This window comes from Ranitomeya imitator, chromosome 1, assembly GCF_032444005.1.
Source record: "Ranitomeya imitator isolate aRanImi1 chromosome 1, aRanImi1.pri, whole genome shotgun sequence".
Lineage (NCBI taxonomy): Eukaryota > Metazoa > Chordata > Amphibia > Anura > Dendrobatidae > Ranitomeya > Ranitomeya imitator.
The window spans coordinates 150147950-150172740 of record NC_091282.1 but is presented as its reverse complement, the minus strand read 5'-3'; the positions used below and the strand labels follow the sequence as shown (position 1 = coordinate 150172740).

Below are 24791 nucleotides of genomic sequence, written 5' to 3'. Positions count from 1 at the left end.
TATATATATATAGATAGATAGATATAGATATATATATGTATATATATATTCTTCCGGAGATTTTCCAGGTATTTATTTCATCCGTACACTACATGAGTTTGAAATAAACCTAAAAAATAAACAGGTTGCCTGCTTCTTAAAAAATATACAATTTAAAGTACCCTGTTATGCCGGTTTCACACGTCCTGAGATTTCCTGGAGATATCAGTGTCCATGTGTCTGTCTGTGTACTACATGCGGCACACGTGCGGCAACCGTCTGCCGCATCAGTACCACACGGATGGCTTCAGGGGAAGCAGCGCTACAGTAAGCGCTGTCCCTCTGGGTGTGGTGCTGCAGCTGGCTGTCATCTCTTCTCCCCTGCTCTGCCAGTGAGCAAGGGAGAATGAATGAATGATACGCAGTGGGCACAGGCTCACTAACTAGCACTGACGTCACTGAGTCTGTGCTCGCTCGCTGGCATGAACTCCTGTGACCTCAGGACCATGGAAGAATGCAAGTCATGAGGTCACTGTGACAGAGCTTGAACTGCCATGACCTCAACACTTGCATTCTCCCACAGTCCTGAGGTCACAGAAGTTCATGCCTGCGAGCGAGCACAGACTCAGTGACATCACTTCTAGTTACTGAGCCTACGTCCACTGCGTATCATTCATTCCCCAGTAGTTTACAGCCGGAGGCAGTCGCATTAGCACTGCTCCTGGTTGTAAACTGTCTATCCCCCAGATATGGATTACGCCGTGGGACTGACTGTACGCCGGACAGGTATGGGAATATTGTTGGTTTATAATTTTTACAGGAGATCGAGGGCTTAGCTTGGATTGGCAGACTAATAAAGATGGGAAACTTATTGATGTCTTATTGATATCTCTCCATTACTAAGCCAGCTTAACTTCTTCAAGACGTAGCCCTTTTTCATTTTTGCATTTTCGTTTTTCGCTCCCCTCCTTCCCAGAGCCATAACTTTTTTATGCTTCCGTCAATATGGCCATGTGAGGGCTTATTTTTTGCGGGACGAGTTTTACTTTTCAACGACTCCATTGGTTTTACCATGTCTTGTACTTGAAAACATTAAAAAAATTTCAAGTGTGGTGAAATTGAAAAAAAAGTGCAACACTTGTTTTTGTTTGCCCTTTTTGCTAGGTTCAATAAATGCTAAATATAACCTGCCATTATGATTCTCCACGTCATTACGAGTTCATAGACACCAAACATGACTAGGTTATTTTTTACCTAAGTGGTGAAAAAAAATTCCAAACTTTGCTAAAAAAAATAAAAAATTGCGCCATATTCCGATACCCGTAGTGTTTCCATTTTTCGGGATCTCTGGTCGGGTGAGGGCTTATTTTTTGCGTGCCGAGCTGGCGTTTTTAATTATATCAATTTTGTGCAGATACATTCTTTTGATCACCCGTTATTGCATTTTAATGCAATGTTATGGCAACCAAAAAAAGTAATTCTGGTGTTGTGAATTTTTTTCTCGCTACGCCATATAGCGATCAGGTTAATCCTTTTTTTTATTGATAGATCAGGCGAATCTGAATGCGGCGATACCAAATATGTGTCTGTTTGATTTTTCCTTTACTGTTTTATTTTGAATGGGGCAAAAGGGGGGTGATTGAAACTTTTATACTTCTTTATTTTTTTCATATTTTTTAAAACATTTTTTTTTTTACTTTTGCCATACTTCAATAGCCTCCATGGAAGGCTAGAAGCTGGCACAACTGCATCGGCTCAGCTTACATAGCAGCGATCATCAGATCATTCCTATGCAGCTGAATTACATGCTTGCCATGAGCGCCGACCCCAGGGTGGCGTTCACAGCAAGCCGGCATCAACAACCATAGAGGTCTCAAGGAGACCTCAGGTTGTTACGCTGATGCATCGCTGATCCCCGATCACATGACGGGGGTCAGCGATACGAGCATTTCCGGCCCGGAAAATGGCTGGAAGCGGTAGTTAAATGCCGCTGTCAGCGTTTGACAGCAGCATTTAACTAGTTAATAGCGGCGGGTGGATCGCAATTCCACCTGCTGCTATTGCGCACACATGTGAGCTGTACAAAACAGCTGACATGTCGCGACTTTGATGTGGGCTCAGCGCCGGAGCCCACATCAAAGGGGGAGACACGACAAGCGCAGTACCTGTATGGCATATGTCGTGAAGGGGTTAATGTAAACTTACAATAGGAAGGTGACATTAACCCCTCATTACCGCCACTTGCCATCGCTACAGGGCAATAATAGGTTGCCTGCTTCTGAACAGGGGGGAGGATATGTGAGGCAGTGACCCCTGTTACAGTTAGGGAACGCTGTTTGTGCTCTCCAGAATGCGCACGGAGGCATAGTGAGGCCATGAGGGCATACTGCAGACACAGGTGTGACTGTAATTAGAATAGGGAAGCAGTGACTGATAAAATGCCCTGTACTAGAGGGGGGAGGTGTGTCAGTGTTGGTTTGGAGGCAGACAGACACAATCAAATTCAACCCGAGTAAAAAAAAAACAAAAATACAAGAAAATATAGGATACTCAGACATAAATAACATGCTTCAAGGGCAGAGGACGAAAAAAAGTGGAAGCCTGATCTGGCTCGCCCTCCACTCACCCTGAAATGATTGTCCCTGCCTTGCAGCGGAGGTTAGCTCCCTAGATTTGTTTTGCAGAATGGCGCCCCCGCTTCCGCCGGCTCACCCTCACTTTCCCTTCACACTTACCCTCTTAACTCTCCAAACAGATAGATAAAGATAAATAGGAGAGAATAAGGGAAACCATGTGTGTAGGGGATGCAAAACAGGGGTGAGTGTTTGGGACAATCAATGAACCCAGATCCCACAGTTATATATTAGCGCGCTCAAGGGTTATAGTGGGGTCCCATGACTCTTTGGTGTCCATATTAAAACAAAACCAGCAGCAAGTATAACACAGAGTATATTCATAGGGTGAACAACAAGTGCCAAACCGCTAGACTTCCTGCTTAACAGGTGCGGGGTCATATCACCCCCATACCAACTAGGAAAAAAGAATCATGGTCCGCGGACTAAGTGATAATATATGTATAAATAGTTATTCCACTGAACATATACCCTACCTGTATAGTGACTACGGCAGCGGACTGCCGGTCTCTCAATGTCAACATTCCGGACGTCTCTAGGAACACGTTCGGGTAGGCGGGGGTTATGTTCCAGTACACTGTTACGTCACCAAAAATTCCTGGACCACGGATCAAACTATGGGAAAGATATTAAATATCACAACCAGTTATTCCATTCCGTAAACCAGTCAGGCCAAGCGTGCGTCTGCACTGTAAACACATGAACTGCGCAGAATCTGAATACTGGAATGCTCTCATTATCCCACGGAAAACAAGATTTATGTTGCCAAGATTTATATTGTGATCTAATGTAACAGTGGAAAAATAAGCTTTTACGTTGTCGTAAATATTGTCTGGAAATGTCCCAAAAGGAGAAGACTGAAATGATTTTATGTGTAAACAACAATTAGAAGTATTAACTTTTGCATTTTCTCTGTTTTGAATGACAGGTGCGGGGGCCGATATCGCAGAATTGTACAACTGGTATTAAAGGGGTTGTCCATAACTGGTGAGACCTATCTATAGGATCGGTGAGAGCCCAACACCCAGCACCCCCACGATCAGCTGAAATCTGAAAGAAAATATGGAATTAGGTGCAGGGGTATTCCCATCTCCAATATACAATCCCAATATGTAGCAGGTGTAATAATGATAATATTAGCAAATACATCCAATTAGAAATATAGTATAGTTCTTCTGATTCACTATGTCTCTTTCCTCAAGTGTAAGCATTGCAGGACTTAAGGTATCCATGGGTATGACCACTGATATAGTGACAGTTCGTTAGCTAGTTGCTAGTGGTCGTAACCATGGATACCTAAGGTCCTGTAATGCTCTGCACATTGGGTAAGCGACATAGCGAATCAGAAAAACTATACTACATTTCTAATTGCAGGTATTTGCTAATATTATTAAACCTACTAATATTATTATACCTACTACATATTGGGATAGGGTTTAGTTGATGAAAATACCCATTTAAGTAATGTACCGGGCTGCCGTGTTACACTACATACATTGCAATCGCTAGAGTAGATTTCAGCTGATGGGTTCGGGTAACGGGTATGATCATTTGATAAGCCAGGACAATCCATTTAATGTTTTTTCAGTACATATAGCATAGCTCCACAGGGCACCTAGCTCATGTAGAGTTTCCGGTCAGGTACATTTACAACCCCTTTTACAGCGGGCCCCTTACACTGCCCAGCACATCCAGTATTACACAGCATCTTTTCACTGTCATATCATACAGACATCTTAGAAGTTGTAATAGCAGAAGGCCTAACTGCTGAGAGCCCACCCATTCCTAGACTAAAGTGGTGATAGTGCTGCACAAAGTCCTCCATCCCTTTGGTTCCCAGTAGTTCTCCTTGGATATGGTCTCTGACAACATCACGTATCTCTCCGGTAATTTGTGCCCACTGGAATTGATGTGAATCGATTTCCAGGACCCGATCCAGTAGCCACGTCGATAAACTGTGTCCACCTCTTACCTGACGCCATCCACAGCTGTTAGTTTGATTAGTTGGCCTGGCGCAACGTCACATGAGTCACATTGCCAGATGACATCGCACCAGGCCGGCTACTCAGAAGAAGAGCCAGAAATAACAGGTGGTAGGAGGCAGTACTTGTTGCTCCATCCAGTGGCCACAGGTTACAGACATGGCTGATGGACCAGGTCCTATGGATCAATTTGCACCCACTCACTAGAGCCCTGTACTTGCTTTTCCTAGTGATTGATTGGGCAGCACGGTGGCTCAGTGGTTAGCTCTGGGGTCCTGGGTTCAAATCCCACCAAGCACAACATCTGCAAGGAGTTTGAATGTTCTCCCCGTGGTTGCGTGGGTTTCCTCCGGGTTCTCCGGTTTCCTCCCACATTCCAAAGACATACTGATAGGGAATCTAGATTGTGAGCCCCATCATGGACTTCGATGATAAGGTATGTAAAGCGCTGCGGAATATTTTAGCGCTATATAAAAATAAAGATTATTGTTATTATTGCTCCAGAACTTCTACTGATAACTACTTAGAATTGAGAGTCCTCAGTGGTTGATACCTTTTAATGGCTAACTGAAAAGATGGTAACAAATTGCAAGCTTTCGAGACTACATACGTTAGACTACTAACATTTGTTTCTATGAGATTTGAGGATTTTAAAAAGATACTAGTGACAGCCTTAACACTAAGAACCATCTTGTAATCCCCTTGACTCCATTCTTAGGTATGAAATAAATAGTATTATTTATTGTCCTCTGCAAACCTATTCATTGTAGTTGGAAATGGCGACTGTATAATGTGTAAGTGGGTGTCCTGACGCTCCCCTGACATGAGATGTTCGGGCAAAGGAGGTCAGGCACGCTAGATTATAAAATGCACGATCCTTTTGTTCTCAAAGGAGATAAACTGCTGTCAGAGCCATCTTATGACCTCCAGGAGGGCAAACAGGGCTAAGCGTACATGTACATGGAGGAGGGGCAGGAGCTGACAGAAAACATGCATCCAGCAAATTGCTATATAAATGGTACAGCCAGCTATAGGATTCTTCATGAAGGATGGTACTAAGATGCAACCATACAATACCTGATATGGGCAGTCCCATTATAGGTTCCAAATGGTTCACCGATGAGAATATAAAATGACGATGGTGCTATCCCAACCACGCCAGACGCCCCAACATCTCCAGAGATGATAATCGAAGCTGCTCCTAAAATGCAGTATTACAGATTTCTAAAAAAAAATGTATTGGAAAAAGGGAACAAATCTGACACCAACATCAAATACTATTATACAAGTGCAGTCAAATAGGTCCGCACCTGTACGTACAAGGGACGGGGTGCTCACCAAGAAATACATGATACTAGTTCACGAAAAAGAGAAAAAGAAGGTGGCACTCACCGCTCTTGTTAAAAGACTTATTTCATCTGCTAGCAAACATGGGGCTGGGAGAAGTGTGGAGAGCAGGATGATCGGATGATGGACAAACAGTCAGGACCCGCTGAAGAGCAATCCTATATAAACTGCCATTCCGGCACTCCACACTTCTCCCCAGCTCCAGGTTTAACAGATTAAATAAAAGTATTTTAATGGTGAGTGCCACCTTCTTTTTCAAGATCCGAAGCAAAATGTATTTATTATATAATATTTTTCTGCAAGAAATTTAGATTGATCTTTATAATATTAGGGAGAATTTTATGGGAACGCTCAACAAAATATTTAGCACTTCACAAGCCATCACTTGTAAGTCTACATTGTCATGCCTGCATGTGAACATATCGCAGGCACGTCTGTATGGCCGCCTGTGCCAGTGTATAAATGGTATCTTAATGTCTATTGATCAGTCAAGAAAATACTCTAAAATTCTTTCTGCAGCACAGAAAAATGGTTGTTCACCCTGTGAGGCAGTGACAGGTGTTATGAGCGTGGGTCGCTATGTGTCCCCCAGGATGTGGACAGAAGCATATTGAGGCTGTGAGAGGGCATTGTAGTCACAGATATAGCTGTGGTTGCAGTGCAAAATAAAAATACATTTGGTCTTGGGCAGGCTATGTGCCCAAGGTGGATTTAAGAAAACCAGATATGGGCTTCTATTTTTCGAGTGAACTACAGGATGGTGGTGGGGCAGTTCGCTCCCTCCAGGCCGGGTCTTACAAGTGGCCCATGGCCATAGATTCCATTTAAAAACCCTGCAATAAGGGTTTGGGTGTGTCAGCATTGGTTTGCAAACTTGCAGAGCACATGACTCTGCAAAACTCATCCTGTGTGACATAACATGGAGCCAAGCATAGCCAAAAGGCCTAGCGCCCCTCAGTGTGACACTGTGCTGCAGTTGTCCATGGCCACCGGTCTCGGATTAGGTCTGTTTTGACACCCAGCTGCGATCTAGAGGATTCCGAGTGCTGTTTCTTTTGTGAGTTTTTGGACATTAAAAGATATTTGCTTTGAACTTTCCTGTGGTCCCTGACGATGTCACACTGCACCAACCCCGCTGTACTACAACCTGGAAACACTTATTGCAGCTATTCCATAATGTCGCATGTGTACTCTAAACAGTTTGCCTTATTATTGAATTAAAGGGGATGTCTGGAGAAGACAAGTCATGACAATGTATATATTCGTGAAGGTTTGACTGCTTGGACCCAGAATGATCAGCAGAATGGGAAACTTTTACCGACATTAGAAAGGCGGCTGCAGCTCTATTCATTCTTTATGGGACTGCTGAGGACAGTACTTGACTTTTCCCAGCAGTCCTGTATGGAATCAATCGAGCAGAATGTGCACTCCTGCACCACTCTAACAGGGGTAAAAATGTCCTGTTCTGACAATCAGTGAGGGTACAGGCGGTCAGACGCCCACTAATCTATAAGTTATCCTGCAGATAGGTGATAACTTAACTGAAAACCCCCTCTAAAGGGAATCTGTCAGCAGGTGTTTGCTATGTAATATGAGAGCAGCATGACCTCCTGATCACGTACTGGGCTGTGTTTAAATGTTTCAATACAATCAGTGTTTTATCAGCAGGAGATTATCACTACAGGACATATATAAAAAACAAGGCTCTCCAGTGCTATTCGTGCACAACTAGGGTCCCACCCCTTATACAACAAGTAATGAAGAACTTGGCACTCATTTAAAGAACAATATAAATATGATATAGTAAATGGAATCCCACAGAAAACCACATAACATTTTGGTCACATTGATCTTCTTCAGATGCATATAATGCATGCAGTGGCATAATGCATAATACATGCAGTGGCATGTAAACGTTTGGGCACCCCTGGTCAAAATTACTGTTATTGTGAACAATTAAGCAAGTTGAAGATGAAATGATCTCTAAAAGGGCTAAAGTTAAAGAGGGCACATTTCCTTTGTATTTTGTAAAAAAAAAAATTATTTAAATTTTTTACATTTTAAAAATTACAAAAGGGAAAATGGGCAGTTGCAAAAGTTTGGGCACCCTTGGAGATTTGTGTGCACAGATAACTTTGATTTATAAAAATCCAACCTCCTCTAACCTTGTGCCAAAAACCAGTAGCCACGAGTTCTTTTAAGCAGCTGCCTAGGACTCTGAAAATGAGAATTGTGGAGGCTCACAAAGCAGGAGAAGACTATAAGAAGATAGCAAAGTGTTTTCAAGGTGCGCTTTTCTCAGCTCGAAATGTAATTAAGAAATGGCAATTATCGGGAACAGTGGAAGTCAAGATCAGGTCTGGAAGAAAAATTTCAGTGAGAGCTGCTTGTAGGGTTGCTAGAAAGGCAGATCAGAATCACAGCTTGACTGCAAGAGGCCTTCAGAAAGCTTTAGCAGAGTCTGGAGTTGTACTACATTGTTCTACTGTTCTGAGACACCTGCACAAATATGGCCTTAATGGAAAAGTCATCAGAAGAAAACCTCTCCTGCGTTCTCACCATAAAATTCAACATCAGAAGTATGCAAAGCAATATTTAAACAATCCTTATGCATTTTTGAAACAAGTCCTGTGGACGGATGAGGGTGAAATAGAATTCTTTGACCACAATGATCATAGGTATGTGTGGAGAAGAAAGGGTACAGAATTTCAGGAATAGAACATCTCGCCAGCCATTAAGCATGGTTGTGGATCAATCATGCTTTGGGGTTGTGTTGTAGCCAATGGCACAGGGAACATTTCAAGGGTAGCGGTAAGAATGTATTCAATTAAATTTCAACAAATTCTTGATGCAAACATAACACCATATGTAAAAAAGATAAAGTTTAAAAGATAATGGCTTCTACAAATGGATAATAATTAGTGATGAGCGAATATTCTCGTTACTTGAGATTTCCCGAGCACGCTCAGGTGTCCTCCGAGTATTTTTTAGTGCTCGGAGATTTAGTTTCCTTCACCGCAGCTGAATGATTTACATCTGTTAGCCAGCATAAGTACATGTGGGGATTCCCTAGCAACCAGGCAACTCCAACAAGTACATATGCTGGCTAACAGATGTAAATCATCAGCTGCGGTGAAGAAAACTAAATCTCCGAGCACTAAAAAATACTCGGAGGACACCTGAGCGTGCTCGGGAAATCTTAAGTAACGAGTATATTCGCTCATCACTAATAATAATCCTAAATACATGTTAAAATCCACAATAGACTACCTCAAAAGGCACAAGCTGAAGGTTTTACAATGGCCCTCGCAGTCCCCTGATCTGAACATCATTATATATATACTAGCTGAAGAGCCCGGCGTTGCCTGGGCATAGTAAATATCTGTGGTTAGTTATAGCACGTCACTTCTCTTATTTTCCCATCACGCCTCTCATTTTCCCAATCACATCTTTCATTTTCCCCCTCACATCTCTCATTTTCTCCCTCACTCCTCTCATTCCTCCCTAACACTTGTCATTTCGACCTCACATCTGTCATTTTCCGATCACTCCACTATTTTCCCTCACTCCTCTCATTTTGAACTCACACCTTTTCATTTTCACCTCAGTATATACATGTTTGTCATCTCCCTTATATATAGTATACACCTGTATGTCATCTCCTGTATATAGTATATACCTGTATGTCATCTCCCCTGTATATAGTATATACCTGCTGTGTGTCATCTCCCCTGTATATAGTATATACTTGTATGTCATCTCCTCCTATATATAGTATATACCTGTATGTCATCTCCTTCTATATATAGTATATACCTGTATGTCATCTCCTCCTGTATATAGTATATACCTGTGTGTCATCTCCCCTGTATATAGTATATATCTGTGTGTAATTCCTCCTGTATATAGTATATACCTGTATGTCATCTTCTATATATAGCATATACCTGTGTGTCATCTCCTCCTGTATATAGTATATACCTGTATGTCATCTCCTCCTGTATATAGTATGTACCTGTATGTCATCTCCTCCTCTATATAGTATATACCTGTGTGTCATCTCCCCTGTATATAGTATATACCTGTGTCATCTCCTCCTGTATTAGACCTCGTTCACAGGTTATTTGCTCAGTATTTTTACCTCAGTATTTGTAAGCTAAATTGGCAGCCTGATAAATCCCCAGCCAACAGGAAGCCCTCCCCCTGGCAGTATATATTAGCTCACACATACACATATTAGACAGGTCATGTGACTGACAGCTGCTGTATTTCCTATATGGTACATTTGTTGCTCTTGTAGTTTGTCTGCTTATTAATCAGATTTTTATTTTTGAAGGATAATACCAGACTTGTGTGTGTTTTAGGGCGAGTTTCGTTTGTCAAGTTGTGTGTGTTGAGTTGCGTGTGGCGACATGCATGTAGCGACTTTTGTGAGATGAGTTTTGTGTGGCAACATGCGTCTAGCAACTTTTTGTGTGTCGAGTTGCATGTGACAGGTTAGTGTAGCAAGTTGTGTGCAGCAAGTTTTGCGCATGGCGAGTTTTGTGCATGGCGAGTTTTATGTGTGGTGCCTTTTGAGTATGTGCAAGTTTTGTGTGAGGCAACTTTTGCATGTGTTGCAACTTTTGTGCATGTGGCAATTTTTGCGCGTGTGCAAGTTTTGCATGTGGCGAGTTTTCCATGAGGTGAGTTTTGCACTTGTGGCGAGTTTTGCGTGAGCCTAGTTTTTGCATGTGGCGAGTTTTGCGCGTGGCGAGTTTTGAGCGGCGACTTTTGTGTTTCGACTTTTATGTGGCGAGGTTGGTGTATGTGTGGTGAAATGTGTGCTGAGGGTAATATGTGTTCAAGCACGTGGTAGTGTGTGGCGCATTTTGTGTGTGTGTTCATATCCCCGTGTGTGGTGAGTATCCCATGTCGGAGCCCCACCTTAGCAACTGTACGGTATATACTCGTTGGCGCCATCGCTCTCACTCTTTAAGTCCCCCTTGTTCACATCTGGCAGCTGTCAATTTGCCTCCAACACTTTTCCTTTAACTTTTCCCCATTATGTAGATAGGGGCAAAATTGTTTGGTGAATTGAAAAGCGCGGGGTTAAAATTTCACCTCACAATGTAGCCTATGACGCTCTCGGGGTCCAGACGTGTGACTGTGCAAAATTTTGTGGCTGTAGCTGCGACGGTGCAGATGTCAATCCCGGACATACACATACACACACACACACATTCAGCTTTATATAGTAGATATAATATATATAAAAAATGTGACTAGACATCAAAATGGCAGTGCATGCAAGACGATCCAGGAATCTCACAGAACTGGAAGAATTTTCCAAGGAAGAATGGATTAAAATCCCTCAAACAGGAACTGAAAGACTCTGGGCTGGCTACAAAAAGCGTTTACGAGCTGTGACACTTTTAAAAGGGGGTGCTACTATGTACTAAGCATATGGGGTGACCAAACGTTTGCATTGACCCATTTTTCTTCTTGTACTTTTTAAAATGTAAAAAGATGAAAATATATACATTTTGTGCTTTAAATGCTTTAACTTTAGGCCTTTTAGAGATCATTTGATCTTCAAATTGCTTAAAGAGTTGTGAGTAGATGTATGGCGTCTCCGTACAGTGTGCTGCAGTGTATAGGAAGTTCAGACAGGTCGTTAGAAGTTATATTACAGCTCCATACACCTCAGCAGTGTGAATGAGCCATACCATCTACTGGAGAGATGACGGAGTACTCTACTGACACCAGCTGAACTGTGAAGGTCTCTTCTCCCTCAAGTAGGCCATCTTGTACAGCTTGGATTGTGAATGTCTTTTTTATATCACTCTGGAAATAAAATATGAATAATATAACAATTGAAGAGAAGAGAAAATATATTAATAGAACATAAATTATAACAAATTAAAAATGTAGTAAAGCTTGAAGTTTTAATCCCAAATCAATCTCGGGACCAGGGCTCCAAACCCTGGAATATAATAATTAGATGTTTCTCTGTAGTCTTGGCCTTCGAAGATTTTTAGTATAGCAACCATTTTTAATGAATATGGACACCTTTGGGACATTTTTTTCTCTTTTACATGCATGTATTTAGGTCTAAAAATAACTTTTGCAATTGAGCGTAATCAAAAATGTTAACATTTTGCACCGTTTGGGTTTTATAGGCTTTTTATTTCCCTTCACACTGCTAGCTGCACAGTTACCTAAGACTCTGTCAGTGATCTCATTCTGATGGGGAGTTTGTATGACTTTTATCAGCTTCTTACTGAACTCTTCTCACCGGATTTATGATGACAAACCCCATCAAAGTTGAGCTGAACATTGATTTGGGTCATAAATCAGCAAAAGACAGATAACATTATTTTTCACATGTCCAACACTTCACCACTACTTATATTGGCTGAGTACGGGCCACAATGTCCGGATTGGCTGTGGAGCAACTGAACCAACTTTAACGGACTCATATACAGTTGCATGAAAAAGTGTTTGCCCCTTTCTGATTTCCTATTCTTTTTCATGTTTGTCACACTTAATCCCTCCTGGATGCATCTGTCATGATCACCTATACGACATCACGGGGGTCGAGGCAACCACAGGGGTGACACCTGGACGGTTGCTGAACATGCGCAACGTTGATGGAAAAAGTCCCTCCCAGATGCATCTGTCATAATTACGAGGGGGGGGGGGGGTGTCAAGGCAACCACAGGAGTGACATCTACATGGTTGCCAAACATCTGTAGCTTTGATGGAAAAATCCCCAACACAACCCTAACCCCAACCCTAACTCTAGACCCAACCCAAATTCTAGCCCCAACCCTAACCCTTGCCCCAACTCTAACCCTACTGTTACTCTAGCACCAACCCTAACCCTATCCCCCATTATCACCCCTTTAGTTAGGTAAAAATAATGAAATAAAAAATATATATTTAATTCCATTTATCCATTAGGGTTAGAGTTGGACTAAAAATAGAGTTGGCCTAAAGTTAGGGTTGGGCTAAAGTTAAGGTTGGGCTAAAGTTAGGGTTGGGCTAAAGTTAGGGTTGGGCTAAAGCTAGGGTGAGGGTTGGGCTAAAGCTAGGGTTAGGGTTGGGCTAGGGTTGTGGCTAGGGTTAGGGTTGGGCTAAAGTTAGGGTTGGGCTAAAGTTAGGGTTGGGTTAGGGTTGTGGTTATGGTTGGGATTATGGTTAGGGTTGGGATTACGGTTAGGTGTGTGTTAGGCTTGTGGTTTGGGTTATGGTTAGGGTTGGGATTAGGGTTTGGCATGTGTTGAGGTTAGGGTTGTGGTTAGGGTTGGGATTAGGGTTACGTTTGTGTTGGGGTTCCAAACGTCTCCAAACGTGACATGGTGCCACCATTGTTTCCAGATAATTTTGCATTCAAAAAGGCAAACGGAAAAACTTCCTCCTAGATGCATCTGTCATAATCACAGGTGAAGGGGGGTTGAGGCAACCACAGGGGTGACATCTACATGGTTGTCAAACATCTGATGGAAAAATCCCCAACCCTTACCCTACTGTAACCCTAGCTGTATTACTAGCCCCAATCCTAACCTCCATTATCACCCCCTTAGTTAGGTAAAAATAATGACATAAAAATATATATATGTATTTCCATTTATCCATTAGGGTTAGAGTTGGACTAAAAATAGAGTTGGGCTAAAGTTAGGGTTGGGCTAAAGTTAGGGTTGGGCTAAAGCTAGGGTTAGGGTTGGGCTAGGTTTGTGGCTAGGGTTAGGCTTGGGCTAAAGTTAGGGTTGAGCTAGGGTTGTGGTTATGGTTGGGATTACGGTTAGGGGTGTGTTAGGGTTGGGGTTAGGGTTATGGTTAGGGTTGAGATTAGAGTTAGGCATGTGTTGGGTTAGGGTTGTGGTTAGGGTTAGGATTAGGGTTAGGTGTGTTGGGGTTAGAATTGGGGGTGTTCCACTGTGTAGGTACATCAGGAGGTCTCTAAGCGTGACATGGTGCCACCATTGTTTCCAGACAATTCTGCATTAAAAAAGTCAAACGGTGCTCCCTACCTTCTGAGCCCTGCCATGCACCCAAACAGTGGCTTTCCCCCACATACTGGTTATCAGCGTACTCAGGAGAAATTGGACAACAAATTTTGTGGTACATTTTCTCCTGATACCCTTGTGAAAATAAAAAAAATTGGTTGCAAAGTAAATGTTTTGTGAAAAAAGTAAAATGTTCATTTATTCCTTCCACATTGCTTTAGTTCTCGTGAAGCACTTGAAGGGTTAATAAACTTCCTGAATGTGGTTTTGCGCACCTTGAGGGGTGCAGTTTTTAGAATGGTGTCACTTTTGGGTATTTTCTGTTATATTGCCCCCTTCCCCCCCCCCCCAAACTCACCACAAATATGAGGTGGTCCCTAAAAAATGGTTTTGTAAATTTTTTAACCCTTAACGTCCTAGCTCAAAAAAAAGATGTTTCTAAAATTGTGCTGATGTAAAGTAGACATGTGGAAAATGTTATTTATTAACTATTTTGTGTGACACATCTCTCTGATTTAAGGGTACAAAAATTAAAAGTTTGAAAAGTTTGAAGCGTTGCAGAGCTATAACCTCAATTAAGTGACAGTGGTCAGAGACTCAGAATTGTAAAAATTGGCTTGGTCATTAAGTAACAGAATAGGAAATCAGGAAGGAGGCAAACACTTTTTTCCACAACTGTATGCCTATGAGGCTGTTGAGGTCAGGTCTTGAGATCCATGGGGGGGGGACCTGTGTTCTGACGGACTCTCTTGTGTCTATATCCTTCCTCTGTGCATTAAACCATTAGCTCTGGAGCGCCATAAGAGAAATAGATTCATTTAAACAATTCTGATATCAATCAACACCCTGGAAGAGTTGTTTTCAGCGCAGCGCTGCTCCCAGCAGTTATGCACTAATAGTCTCTGGGGCAGCCACAACCGAAAATCAGAAATAAGCCGTTCTGTGCTAGAAGCTGTATTTTATTAAATTTGCTCATGATGACTAGTTGAACAAACTATAGGAACAAGTTTTCAGGACAGACTGACCGGCAGCAGATTTCTACACGTCATCATTTCCATTCTAAAATAAGTGGGTACAGTGAATAAAGACTGAAAGGAAATGAATTAAGCAGGTTTCACTTTATATAACAAGGAGTGAAAGCACAAAGTGTTACATGAACTATTAAGTGCTTATGTAATCGTATTGTGCGACAATAGAGGCTGTGTGAGAAGGAGCCTCGTCCTCTCATTCATCATTTTTTCTCTGCCAGGCGGATCAGTGCATTAGTAGTCTGTAACATCACATCTCATACAGTGAGAGCAGTATTTACAATGCCTACAAATTGCTCACCTCATTAAAGATAAGAGTGCCATTTAATGGGCTCAGGTCATATTGTGCGGCTTCTTCTACAATCCAAATGATTTTGACGGCCCCATGACCGCCTAGACTCCGCACCACGGTCAGAGACACTTCACCAGCTGGATCTCCTATTTTCTGAGGTTCAGAAACCAAAACCTTAAAAATGAGACGAAAACATGAATATGTAGCATAATGTTTGATGTATAGTTAGGGCTGAAATCCCTGCACCATTTACAGTAGTATACTTCTGAAATGTATATTTTATGTTATGGTCATGCATTAGGAGACCAAATTGAGCCACTATATTTTGGTTCAGTGCAACCTCAAAGGTGTTGTAGAATAGACTTCTTTTTTTTACAGAGTTATTCAAAGTATCTTTCGTTTTCTGCATGTATGCATTGATATGTATACTAGATGGCAGCCCGATTCTAAAGAATCGGGAGTCTAGAATCCATATATACGGTACTTTATTTATTCAAATGTAAGAATAATACAATTAATAAATAATAGTAAGAAAGAACAAAAATAATAGGCAGTATATGGAGAAAACACCAAACAAAAGTTCAAAATTGGTGTGAAAATGTCACTGAACCACTTCACAACTAAATATATATAGTTTTGGTAAATGGTATTATCATTTTTTTAACGAAATTCGGCAGGAGCTTGAAGAGCAACGTCACTGGGCCCGCCTCCACGCAGTAGAAACTTGCTGTGAGGTAAAAATTCAAAAATCACACCAAAATGGCGGGCGGAGTGTGTCACAGTACGGCACGTTTCTGATTGGTCGCTCGCAGCAGGCGGCAACCAATCAGACACTGGACACTGTTGACGTCACTTATCTCCGGACATTAGCTCCGGACATTAGCTCCGGACATTATCTCCGGACATTATCTCCGCACATTAGCTCCGGACATTAGCTCCGGACAAAGCCACGGAAGTTGGCACAAATTGCAGGAAGTAGTATTCTAGGCAATTAATCTCCGGACATTAGCTCCGGACATTAGCTCCGGACATTAGCTCCGGACAAAGCCACGGAAGTTGGCACAAATTGCAGGAAGTAGTATTCTAGGCAATTATATATTAGACTAGATGGCAGCCCGATTCTAAAGAATCGGGAGTCTAGAATCCATATATACTTGAAATTCGGCAGGAGCTTGAAGAGCAACGTCACTGGGCCCGCCTCCACGCAGTAGAAACTTGCTGTGAGGTAAAAATTCAAAAATCACACCAAAATGGCGGGCGGAGTGTGTCACAGTACGGCACGTTTCTGATTGGTCGCTCGCAGCAGGCGGCAACCAATCAGACACTGGACACTGTTGACGTCACTTATCTCCGGACATTAGCTCCGGACATTAGCTCCGGACATTAGCTCCGGACATTATCTCCGGACATTATCTCCGCACATTAGCTCCGGACATTAGCTCCGGACAAAGCCACGGAAGTTGGCACAAATTGCAGGAAGTAGTATTCTAGGCAATTAATCTCCGGACATTAGCTCCGGACATTAGCTCCGGACATTAGCTCCGGACAAAGCCACGGAAGTTGGCACAAATTGCAGGAAGTAGTATTCTAGGCAATTATATATTAGACTAGATGGCAGCCCGATTCTAAAGAATCGGGAGTCTAGAATCCATATATACTTGAAATTCGGCAGGAGCTTGAAGAGCAACGTCACTGGGCCCGCCTCCACGCAGTAGAAACTTGCTGTGAGGTAAAAATTCAAAAATCACACCAAAATGGCGGGCGGAGTGTGTCACAGTACAACACGTTTCTGATTGGTCGCTCGCAGCAGGCGGCAACCAATCAGACACTGGACACTGATGACGTCACTTATCTCCGGACATTAGCTCCGGACATTAGCTCCGGACAGGAAGTTGGCACAAATTGCAGGAAGTAGTATTCTAGGCAATTATATATTAGATACACTGCTCAAAAAAATAAAGGCAACACTTAAACAACAGAATATAACTCCAAGTAAATCAAACTTCTGTGAAATCAAACTGTCCACTTAGGAAGCAACACTGATTGACAATCAATTTCACATGCTGTTGTGCAACTGGAATAGACAACAGATGGAAATTATTGGCAATTATCAAGACACCCTCAATAAAGGAGTGGTTCTGCAGGTGGGGACCACAGACCACATCTCAGTTCCAATGCTTTCTGGCTGATGTTTTGGTCACTTTTGAATGTTGGTTGTGCTTTCACAGATGTGGTAGCAGGAGACGGACTCTACAACCCACACAAGAGCCTCAGGTAGTGCAGCTCATCCAGGATGGCACATCAATGCATGCTATGGCAAGAAGGTTTGCTGTGTCTGTCAGCGTAGTGTCTAGAGGCTGGAGGCACTACCAGGAGACAGGCCAGAACACCAGGAGACATGGAGAGGGCCGTAGGAGGGCAACAACCCAGCAGCAGGACCGCTACCTCGGCCTTTGTGCAAGGACGAACAGGAGGAGCACTACCAGACACCTGCAAAATGTTCTTTAGCAGGCAACAAATGTGCATGTGTCTGCACAAACGGTTAGAAACCGACTCCATGAGGATGGTCTGAGCGCCCGACGTCCACAGATGGGGTTGTGCTCATAGCCCAACACTGTGCAGGATGCTTGGCATTTGCCACAGAACACCAGGTTTGGCAAATTATTATTATTATCATTATTATTACTATTTATTGTTATAGCGCCATTTATTCCATGGCGTTTTACATGTGAGGAGGGGTATACATAATAAAAACAAGTACAATAATCTTAAACAATACAAGTCATAACTGGTACAGGAGAGAGGACCCTGCCCACGAAGGCTCACAATCTACAAGGGATGGGTGAGAATACAGTAGGTGAGGATAGAGCTGGTCATGCAGCGGTTTGGTCGATTGGTGGTTACTGCAGGTTGTAGGTTTGTCGGAAGAGGTGGGCTTTCAGGCTCTTTTTGAAGGTTTCGATGGTATGCGAGAGTCTGATGTGTTGTGGTAGAGGGTTCCAGAGTAGGGGTGATACGCAAGAGAAATCTTGTATACGACTGTGGGAAGAGGAGATAAGAGGGGAGTAGAGAAGGAGATCTTGTGAGGATCGGAGGTTGCGTGTAGGTAAGTACCGGGAGACGAGGTCACAGATGTATGGAGGAGACAGGTTGTGGATGGCTTTGTATGTCATGGTTAGGGTTTGTACTGGAGTCTCTGGGCAATGGGGAGCCAGTGAAGGGATTGACAGAGGGGAGAGGCTGGGGAATAGCGGGGGGACAGGTGGATTAGTCGGGCAGCAGAGTTTAGAATAGATTGGAGGGGTGTGAGAGTGCTAGAGGCCACAGAGCAGGAGGTTGCAGTAGTCAAGGCGAGAGATGATGAGGGCGTGCACTAGGGTTTTGAAGATTCTTGGTTGAGGAATGCACGGATTCGTGAAATATTTTTGAGTTGAAGTCGGCAGGAAGTGGAAAGGGCTTGGATATGTGGTTTGAAGGAGAGATCAGCGTCAAGGATTACCCCGAGGCAGCGAGCTTGTGGGACTGGGGAGAGTGGGCAGCCATTTACTGTAATGGATAGGTTTGTTGGGGGGGTCGCATGAGATGGGGGAAAGATGATGAATTCTGTTTTGTTCATGTTAAGTTTCAGAAATCTAGCGGAGAAGAAGGATGAAATAGTGGACAGACATTGAGGGATTCTGGTTAGTAGGGAGGTGATATCAGGTCCAGAGATGTAGATCTGTGTGTCATCAGCATAGAGGTGATACTGAAAGCCATGAGATTCTATGAGCTGTCCCAGGCCAAAGGTGTAAATGGAGAAGAGTAGGGGCCCTAGGACTGAACCTTGTGGGACTCCGACAGATAGTGGGTGAGGTGAGGAAGTGGTGTGTGAGTGGGAGACGCTGAATGTCCGGTCTGTTAGGTATGATGAGATCCAGGATAGGGCCAAGTCTGTGATGCCAAGGGATGAGAGAGTCTGTAATAATAGGGAATGGTCCACTGTGTCAAAGGCAGCCGACAGGTTGAGGAGGAGGAGGACAGAGTAGTGTCGCTTGCTCTTGGCGGTTAAGAGGTCATTGGTGACCTTAGTTAGGGCAGTTTCAGTGGAATGGTGTGACCGGAAGCCAAATTGTAAGCGGTCAAAGAGGGAGCAAGAAGAGAGATGGGAGGACAGTTCAAGGTAGACATGTTGTTCCAGTAGTTTGGAGGTATAGGGGAGAAGTGATATAGGGCGATAGCTAGATACAGAGGATGGGTCAAGAGAAGGCTTTTTGAGGATAGGTGTGATGTAGGCATGTTTAAAGCTTGAGGGGAAAACACCAGTTGTTAGTGATAGGTTGAAGAGATGGGTTAGGGTTGGAATGAAGACTGTAGTGAGGTTTGGGATGAAGTGGGATGGGAGTGGGTCAAGTGCACAGGTGGTGAGATGTGATCTTGAGAGTAGAGTGGAGAGTTGATCTTCTGTAATGGTGGAGAAGTTGGTTTTGGAGGCGGAGGGCTGGGAAGTCAGGAGGAAGGGCTCTGAAGGTTGTTGACCAAAACTGTCTCTGATGTTATCAATCTTCTGCTTGAAAAATGAGGCAAAGTCTTCAGCTGAGATAAGTGGGGAGGGAGGAGGTGCTGGGGGACGGAAGAGAGAATTCAAGGTGTTGGATAACTGTTTAGGGTTGTGAGACAGGGAGGATATGAGAGATGAGAAGTAGGTTTGTTTACCTGTGGCGAGTGTGGTCTTGAAAGTAGTGAGGGACTGTTTGAATGCGATGAAGTGCTCGCAAATTCACCACTGGCACCCTGTGCTCTTCACAGATGAAAGCAGGTTCACACTGAGTACATGTGACAGACATGACAGAGTCTGGAAATGCCGTGGAGAGCGATCTCCTGCCGCAACATCCTTCAGCATGACCGGTTTGGCAGTGGGTCAGTAATGGTGTGGGGTGGCATTTCTTTGGAGGGCCGCACAGCCCTCCATGTGCTCGCCAGAGGTAGCCTTGTGAGACCATATGCTGGTGCGGTTGGCCCTGGGTTCCTCTTAATGCAGGACAGTGACAGATCTCATGTGGCTGGAGTGTGTCAGCAGTTCCTGCCAGATGAAGGCATTGTAGCTATGTACTGGCCCACCCATTCCCCATACCTGAATCCGATTGAACACGTCTGGGACATCATGTCTCGCTCCATCCACCAATGTCACGTTGCACCATAGACTGTCCAGGAGTTGGTGGATGCTTTAGTCCAGGTCTGGGAGGAGATCCCTCAGGAGACCATCCCCCGCCTCATCAGGAGCATGCCCAGGCGTTATATAGTAGGGAGGTCATACAGGCACATGGAGGCTACACACAATACTGGCATCTTTTCCTTGTCATGAGGCATTTCCACTGAAGTTGGATCAGCCTGTAATTTGATTTTCCACTTTGATTTTGAGTATCATTCCAAATCTAGACCTCCATGGGATATTCATTTTGATTTACATTGATAATTGTTATGTTTTATTGTTCTGAACACATTCCACTATGCAATAAATAAAAATTTGCAACTGGAATATTTCATTCAGAGATATCTAGGATGTGGTATTTTAGTGTTCCCTTTATTTTTTTGAGCAGTGCAATATATATGTGCACAGATAGTGGCACAACACGCGGCTGGTATGGGGCCTGCCCGGTGCCAGCGCTTCTACCCCCCGTGCACTGCATTAAACTGTATTGGCATCATTCCCCTCTGCATCTGACACAGCCGATGCGCGATGATGTCTCTTCATCATGCACCCATTGTGTGTCGGGCAGTGCAGCTGCTGAGACTGGAGTAGAGCCTGGAGCAGTGTGGGGAACGTGGAGGAGAAGTGAGAGTATTGTGGGTTTTTTTTAATATATCAGTGAGTGACTACTGGACTGTGGGGCTGGATTATATTCTATGGAGGGGAGAGGGGAGGAGCTGTATTATATTCCATGAGGTGGGCTGCAGTATATTCTATGGGTAGGAGGGTGGGGGCTGCATTATATTCTATGGGTGGAAGGCTGGGGGGCCGCATTATATTCTAACCCCTTTCTGACCTCGGACGGGATAGTACGTCCCTGATCCCCGGCAGCTGTGAGCGCCACCCTGTGGTCGGAGCTCACAGCACACCTGATTTTGTGCTACACAGCAGCGAACAGCAGATCGCTGCTATGTAGCAGAGCCGATCGTGCTGTGCCAGCTTCTAGCCTCCCATGGAGGCTATTGAAGCATGGCAAAAGTAAAAGTAAAAAAAATGTGAAAAAAATAAAAAAAAATATAAAAGTTTAAATCACCCCCCTTTTGCCCCAATCAAAATAACTAAAAAAAAAAATCAAATCTACACATATTTGGTATCGCCGCGTTCAGAATCGCCTGATCTATCAATTAAAGAAAAGCATTAACCTGATCGCTAAACGGCGTAGCGAGAAAAAATTCGAAACGCCAGAATTACGTTTTTTTGGTCGCCGCGACATTGCATTAAAATGCAATAACGGGCGATCAAAAGAACGTATCTGCACCAAAATGCTATCATTAAAAACGCCATCTTGGCACGCAAAAAATAAGCCCTCAACCGACCCCAGATCATTAAAAATGGAGACGCAACGAGAATCGGAAAATGGCGCAATTTTTTTTTTTTTTTTTAGCAAAGTTTGGAATTTTTTTTCACCACTTAGGTAAAAAATAACCTAGTCATGTTAGGTGTCTATGAACTCTAATGGGGTGCATTATACTTTATGAGGGAGCTACATTATAGTTTATGGGGGCTGCATTATACCAAATGAGGGGGCTACATTATATTTTATGGGGAGAGCTGCATTAAACTATGTGAGGGGGCTACATTATATTTTATGGGGGTCTGCATTATACTATATGAGGGGGCTATATTCTATTCTATGGGGGGCTGCATTATACTATATGAGGGAGCTACATTATATTCTATGGGGCTGCATTATATTCTATGGGGAAGGCTGCATTATACTATATGAGGGGGCTACATTATATTCTATGAGGGGGCTGCATTATACTATATGAGAGGAGCTGCATTATACTATCTGAGGGGGGCTGCAGTATACTCTATGAGGGGCAATGCATTATATTCTATGAGGGGATTAATTATACCCTATGAGGGGGCTACATTATATTCTATGGGGATCTGCATTATACTCTGTGAGGGGGGTACATTATATTCTATGGGGGGCTACATTATATTCTTTGGGGTGGCTATATTATATTCTGTGGGGTGGCTGCATTATACTCTATGGGGTGGCTGCTTTATGCTCTATGGGGTGGCTTCATTATACTGTATGGGGGCTATTGGGAATACATTATACTATATGAAGAACTATTGGGTGGATTATACTATGGGAAGTGAATTCTACTACATGGAGGACTATGGGGGGTGGATTATACTATATGGAGGACCATGAGGAGTGTATTATACTATATGGAGGACTGAGGAGTGTATTATACTATATGAAGGACTGAAGAGTGTATTTATATATGGAGGACTATGAGGAGTGTATTATACTATATGGAGGACTATGGTGAGTGTATTATACTATATGGAGGACTGAGGATTTTATACTATATGGAGAACAGAGGAGTGTATTTGAATATATGGAGGACTATGGGGAGTGTATTATACTATATGGAGGACTATGTGGATTATATTATATTATATGGAGGACTATGGGAAGGGTATTATACTATATGGAGCACTATGGGGTGAGTATTATACTATATGGAGGACTATGGGAAGTGTATTATATTATATGGAGGGCTATGGGGAGTGTATTATACTACATGGAGCACAATAAGGCACATTATATTATATGGAGGACTATAGGGAGTGCATTATACAATATAGAGGACTGTGGTGCACATTATACTATATAGAGGACTGTGGTGTGCATTATACTATGTGGAGGACTATGGGGTGTATTATTTTAAAAATGCAAAATGCTGCCTATTTATTGTTCTCAGCAGCACATCGCCAGGTGAAAACTGCAGATATGCTGCTTATAACATGATATTGTATGGGGACAGATTGATCGATTAGTGATCGTTCTGTCCCCATCATTATTCCTCAGCTGGTGGAAAAAGGCTGGGGAACAAGCATCAAACGACTTCAGTATTGTCGATCGCAGTCGTTTAAAGGCCAGAACTCAGCACATGTAAATACAACCAATATGCTTCTGTGTGATGTGCAATATATTAGCATTTGTTGCCCCATTTTAAATTTTGCCCAGGGCCCCACTTTGCATAAAACCGGTCCTGACAAGAAGGAGTAGTGGGGGATAATTATTTCATGTGATCTAAACTCTATGTTTCTCTTAATACATCCCAGAATTGTATTTGCCCTTTTTGCTGCTGCATCATACTGTTGACTCATGTGCAGTCTGTGATCTATTAGTATACCCAATTCTTTTTCACACGTGCTGTTGCTTAGTTATATTCCTCCCATTCTCTGGATATAATTTTCATTTTCTTGCCCAAATGTAGAATCTTGCATTTTTCCCTGTTAAGTACAATTCTATTAGTCACTGCCCATTGTTCAAGCTTAACTAGATCATTCCAAATCCTTTATCTGTCGTCTCTAGTGTTAGGGTACCGTCACACTGTACGATTACTTACGATCACGACCAGCGATATGACCTGGCCGTGATCGTAGGTAAATCGTAGTGTGGTCGCTGGGGAGCTGTCACACAGACAGCTCTCCAGCGACCAACGATGCCGAGGTCCCTGGATAACCAGGGTAAACATCGGGTAACTAAGCGCAGGACCGCACTTAGTAACCCGATGTTTACCCTGGTTACAAGCGTAAAACTAAAAAAAAACAAACAGCACATACTTACATTCTGGTGTCCGTCAGGTCCCTTGCAGTCTCTGCTTCCCGCACTGTGACTGCCGGCCGTAAAGTGAAAGTGAAAGCACAGCCGCTGTGCTCTGCTTTCACTTTACGGCCGGCAGTCACAGTGCTGGAAGCAGAGACTGCAAGGGACCTGACAGACACCAGAATGTAAGTATGTGCTGTTTGTTTTTTTTTAGTTTTACGCATGTAACCAGGGTAAACATCGGGTTACTAAGCGCGGCCCTGCGCTTAGTTACCCGATGTTTACCCTGGTTACAAGCGAACGCATCGCTGGATCGCATCGCTAGATCGCTAGATCGGTGTCACACACATCGATCTAGCGATGACAGCGGGAGATCCAGCGATGAAAGAAAGTTCCATACGATCTGCTACGACGTACGATTCTCAGCAGGATCCCTGATCGCTGCTGCGTGTCAGACACAGCGATATCGTAACGATATCGCTGGAACGTCACGAATCGTACCGTCGTAGCGATCGAAATGGTATAGTGTGACGGTACCCTTAGCTATCCCACCTAGCTTTGCATACTATGCAAATTTGATTAGTTTACCTTCAGGTCCCTTATCTAGATCAGGACAGCCAGGACCATCCCAGGGCCAGGACCAGCCTTGTGGTACCCGACTTGAAACACTCTTCCAATTGGATGTGCAATCATTTATTACCACTCTGAGTATGATCACTGAGCAAGTTATGAATCCAC

General features: G+C 43.3%; 1 protein-coding gene across 1 annotated transcript in view; it reads right to left on the bottom strand.

Moving 5' to 3' along the window:
- ADGRV1 (adhesion G protein-coupled receptor V1) overlaps window positions 1–24791 on the bottom strand; it is a 753646-nt gene that overhangs the window by 400319 nt on the left and 328536 nt on the right. Inside the window, exons 59-62 of the mRNA XM_069745343.1 lie at window positions 15262–15426; window positions 11650–11767; window positions 5672–5795; window positions 3089–3227 (exon numbers count right to left, since the gene is read on the bottom strand). Coding sequence (XP_069601444.1) covers window positions 3089–3227; window positions 5672–5795; window positions 11650–11767; window positions 15262–15426 — 546 coding nt within the window. The remainder of the gene's footprint in view (window positions 1–3088; window positions 3228–5671; window positions 5796–11649; window positions 11768–15261; window positions 15427–24791) is intronic.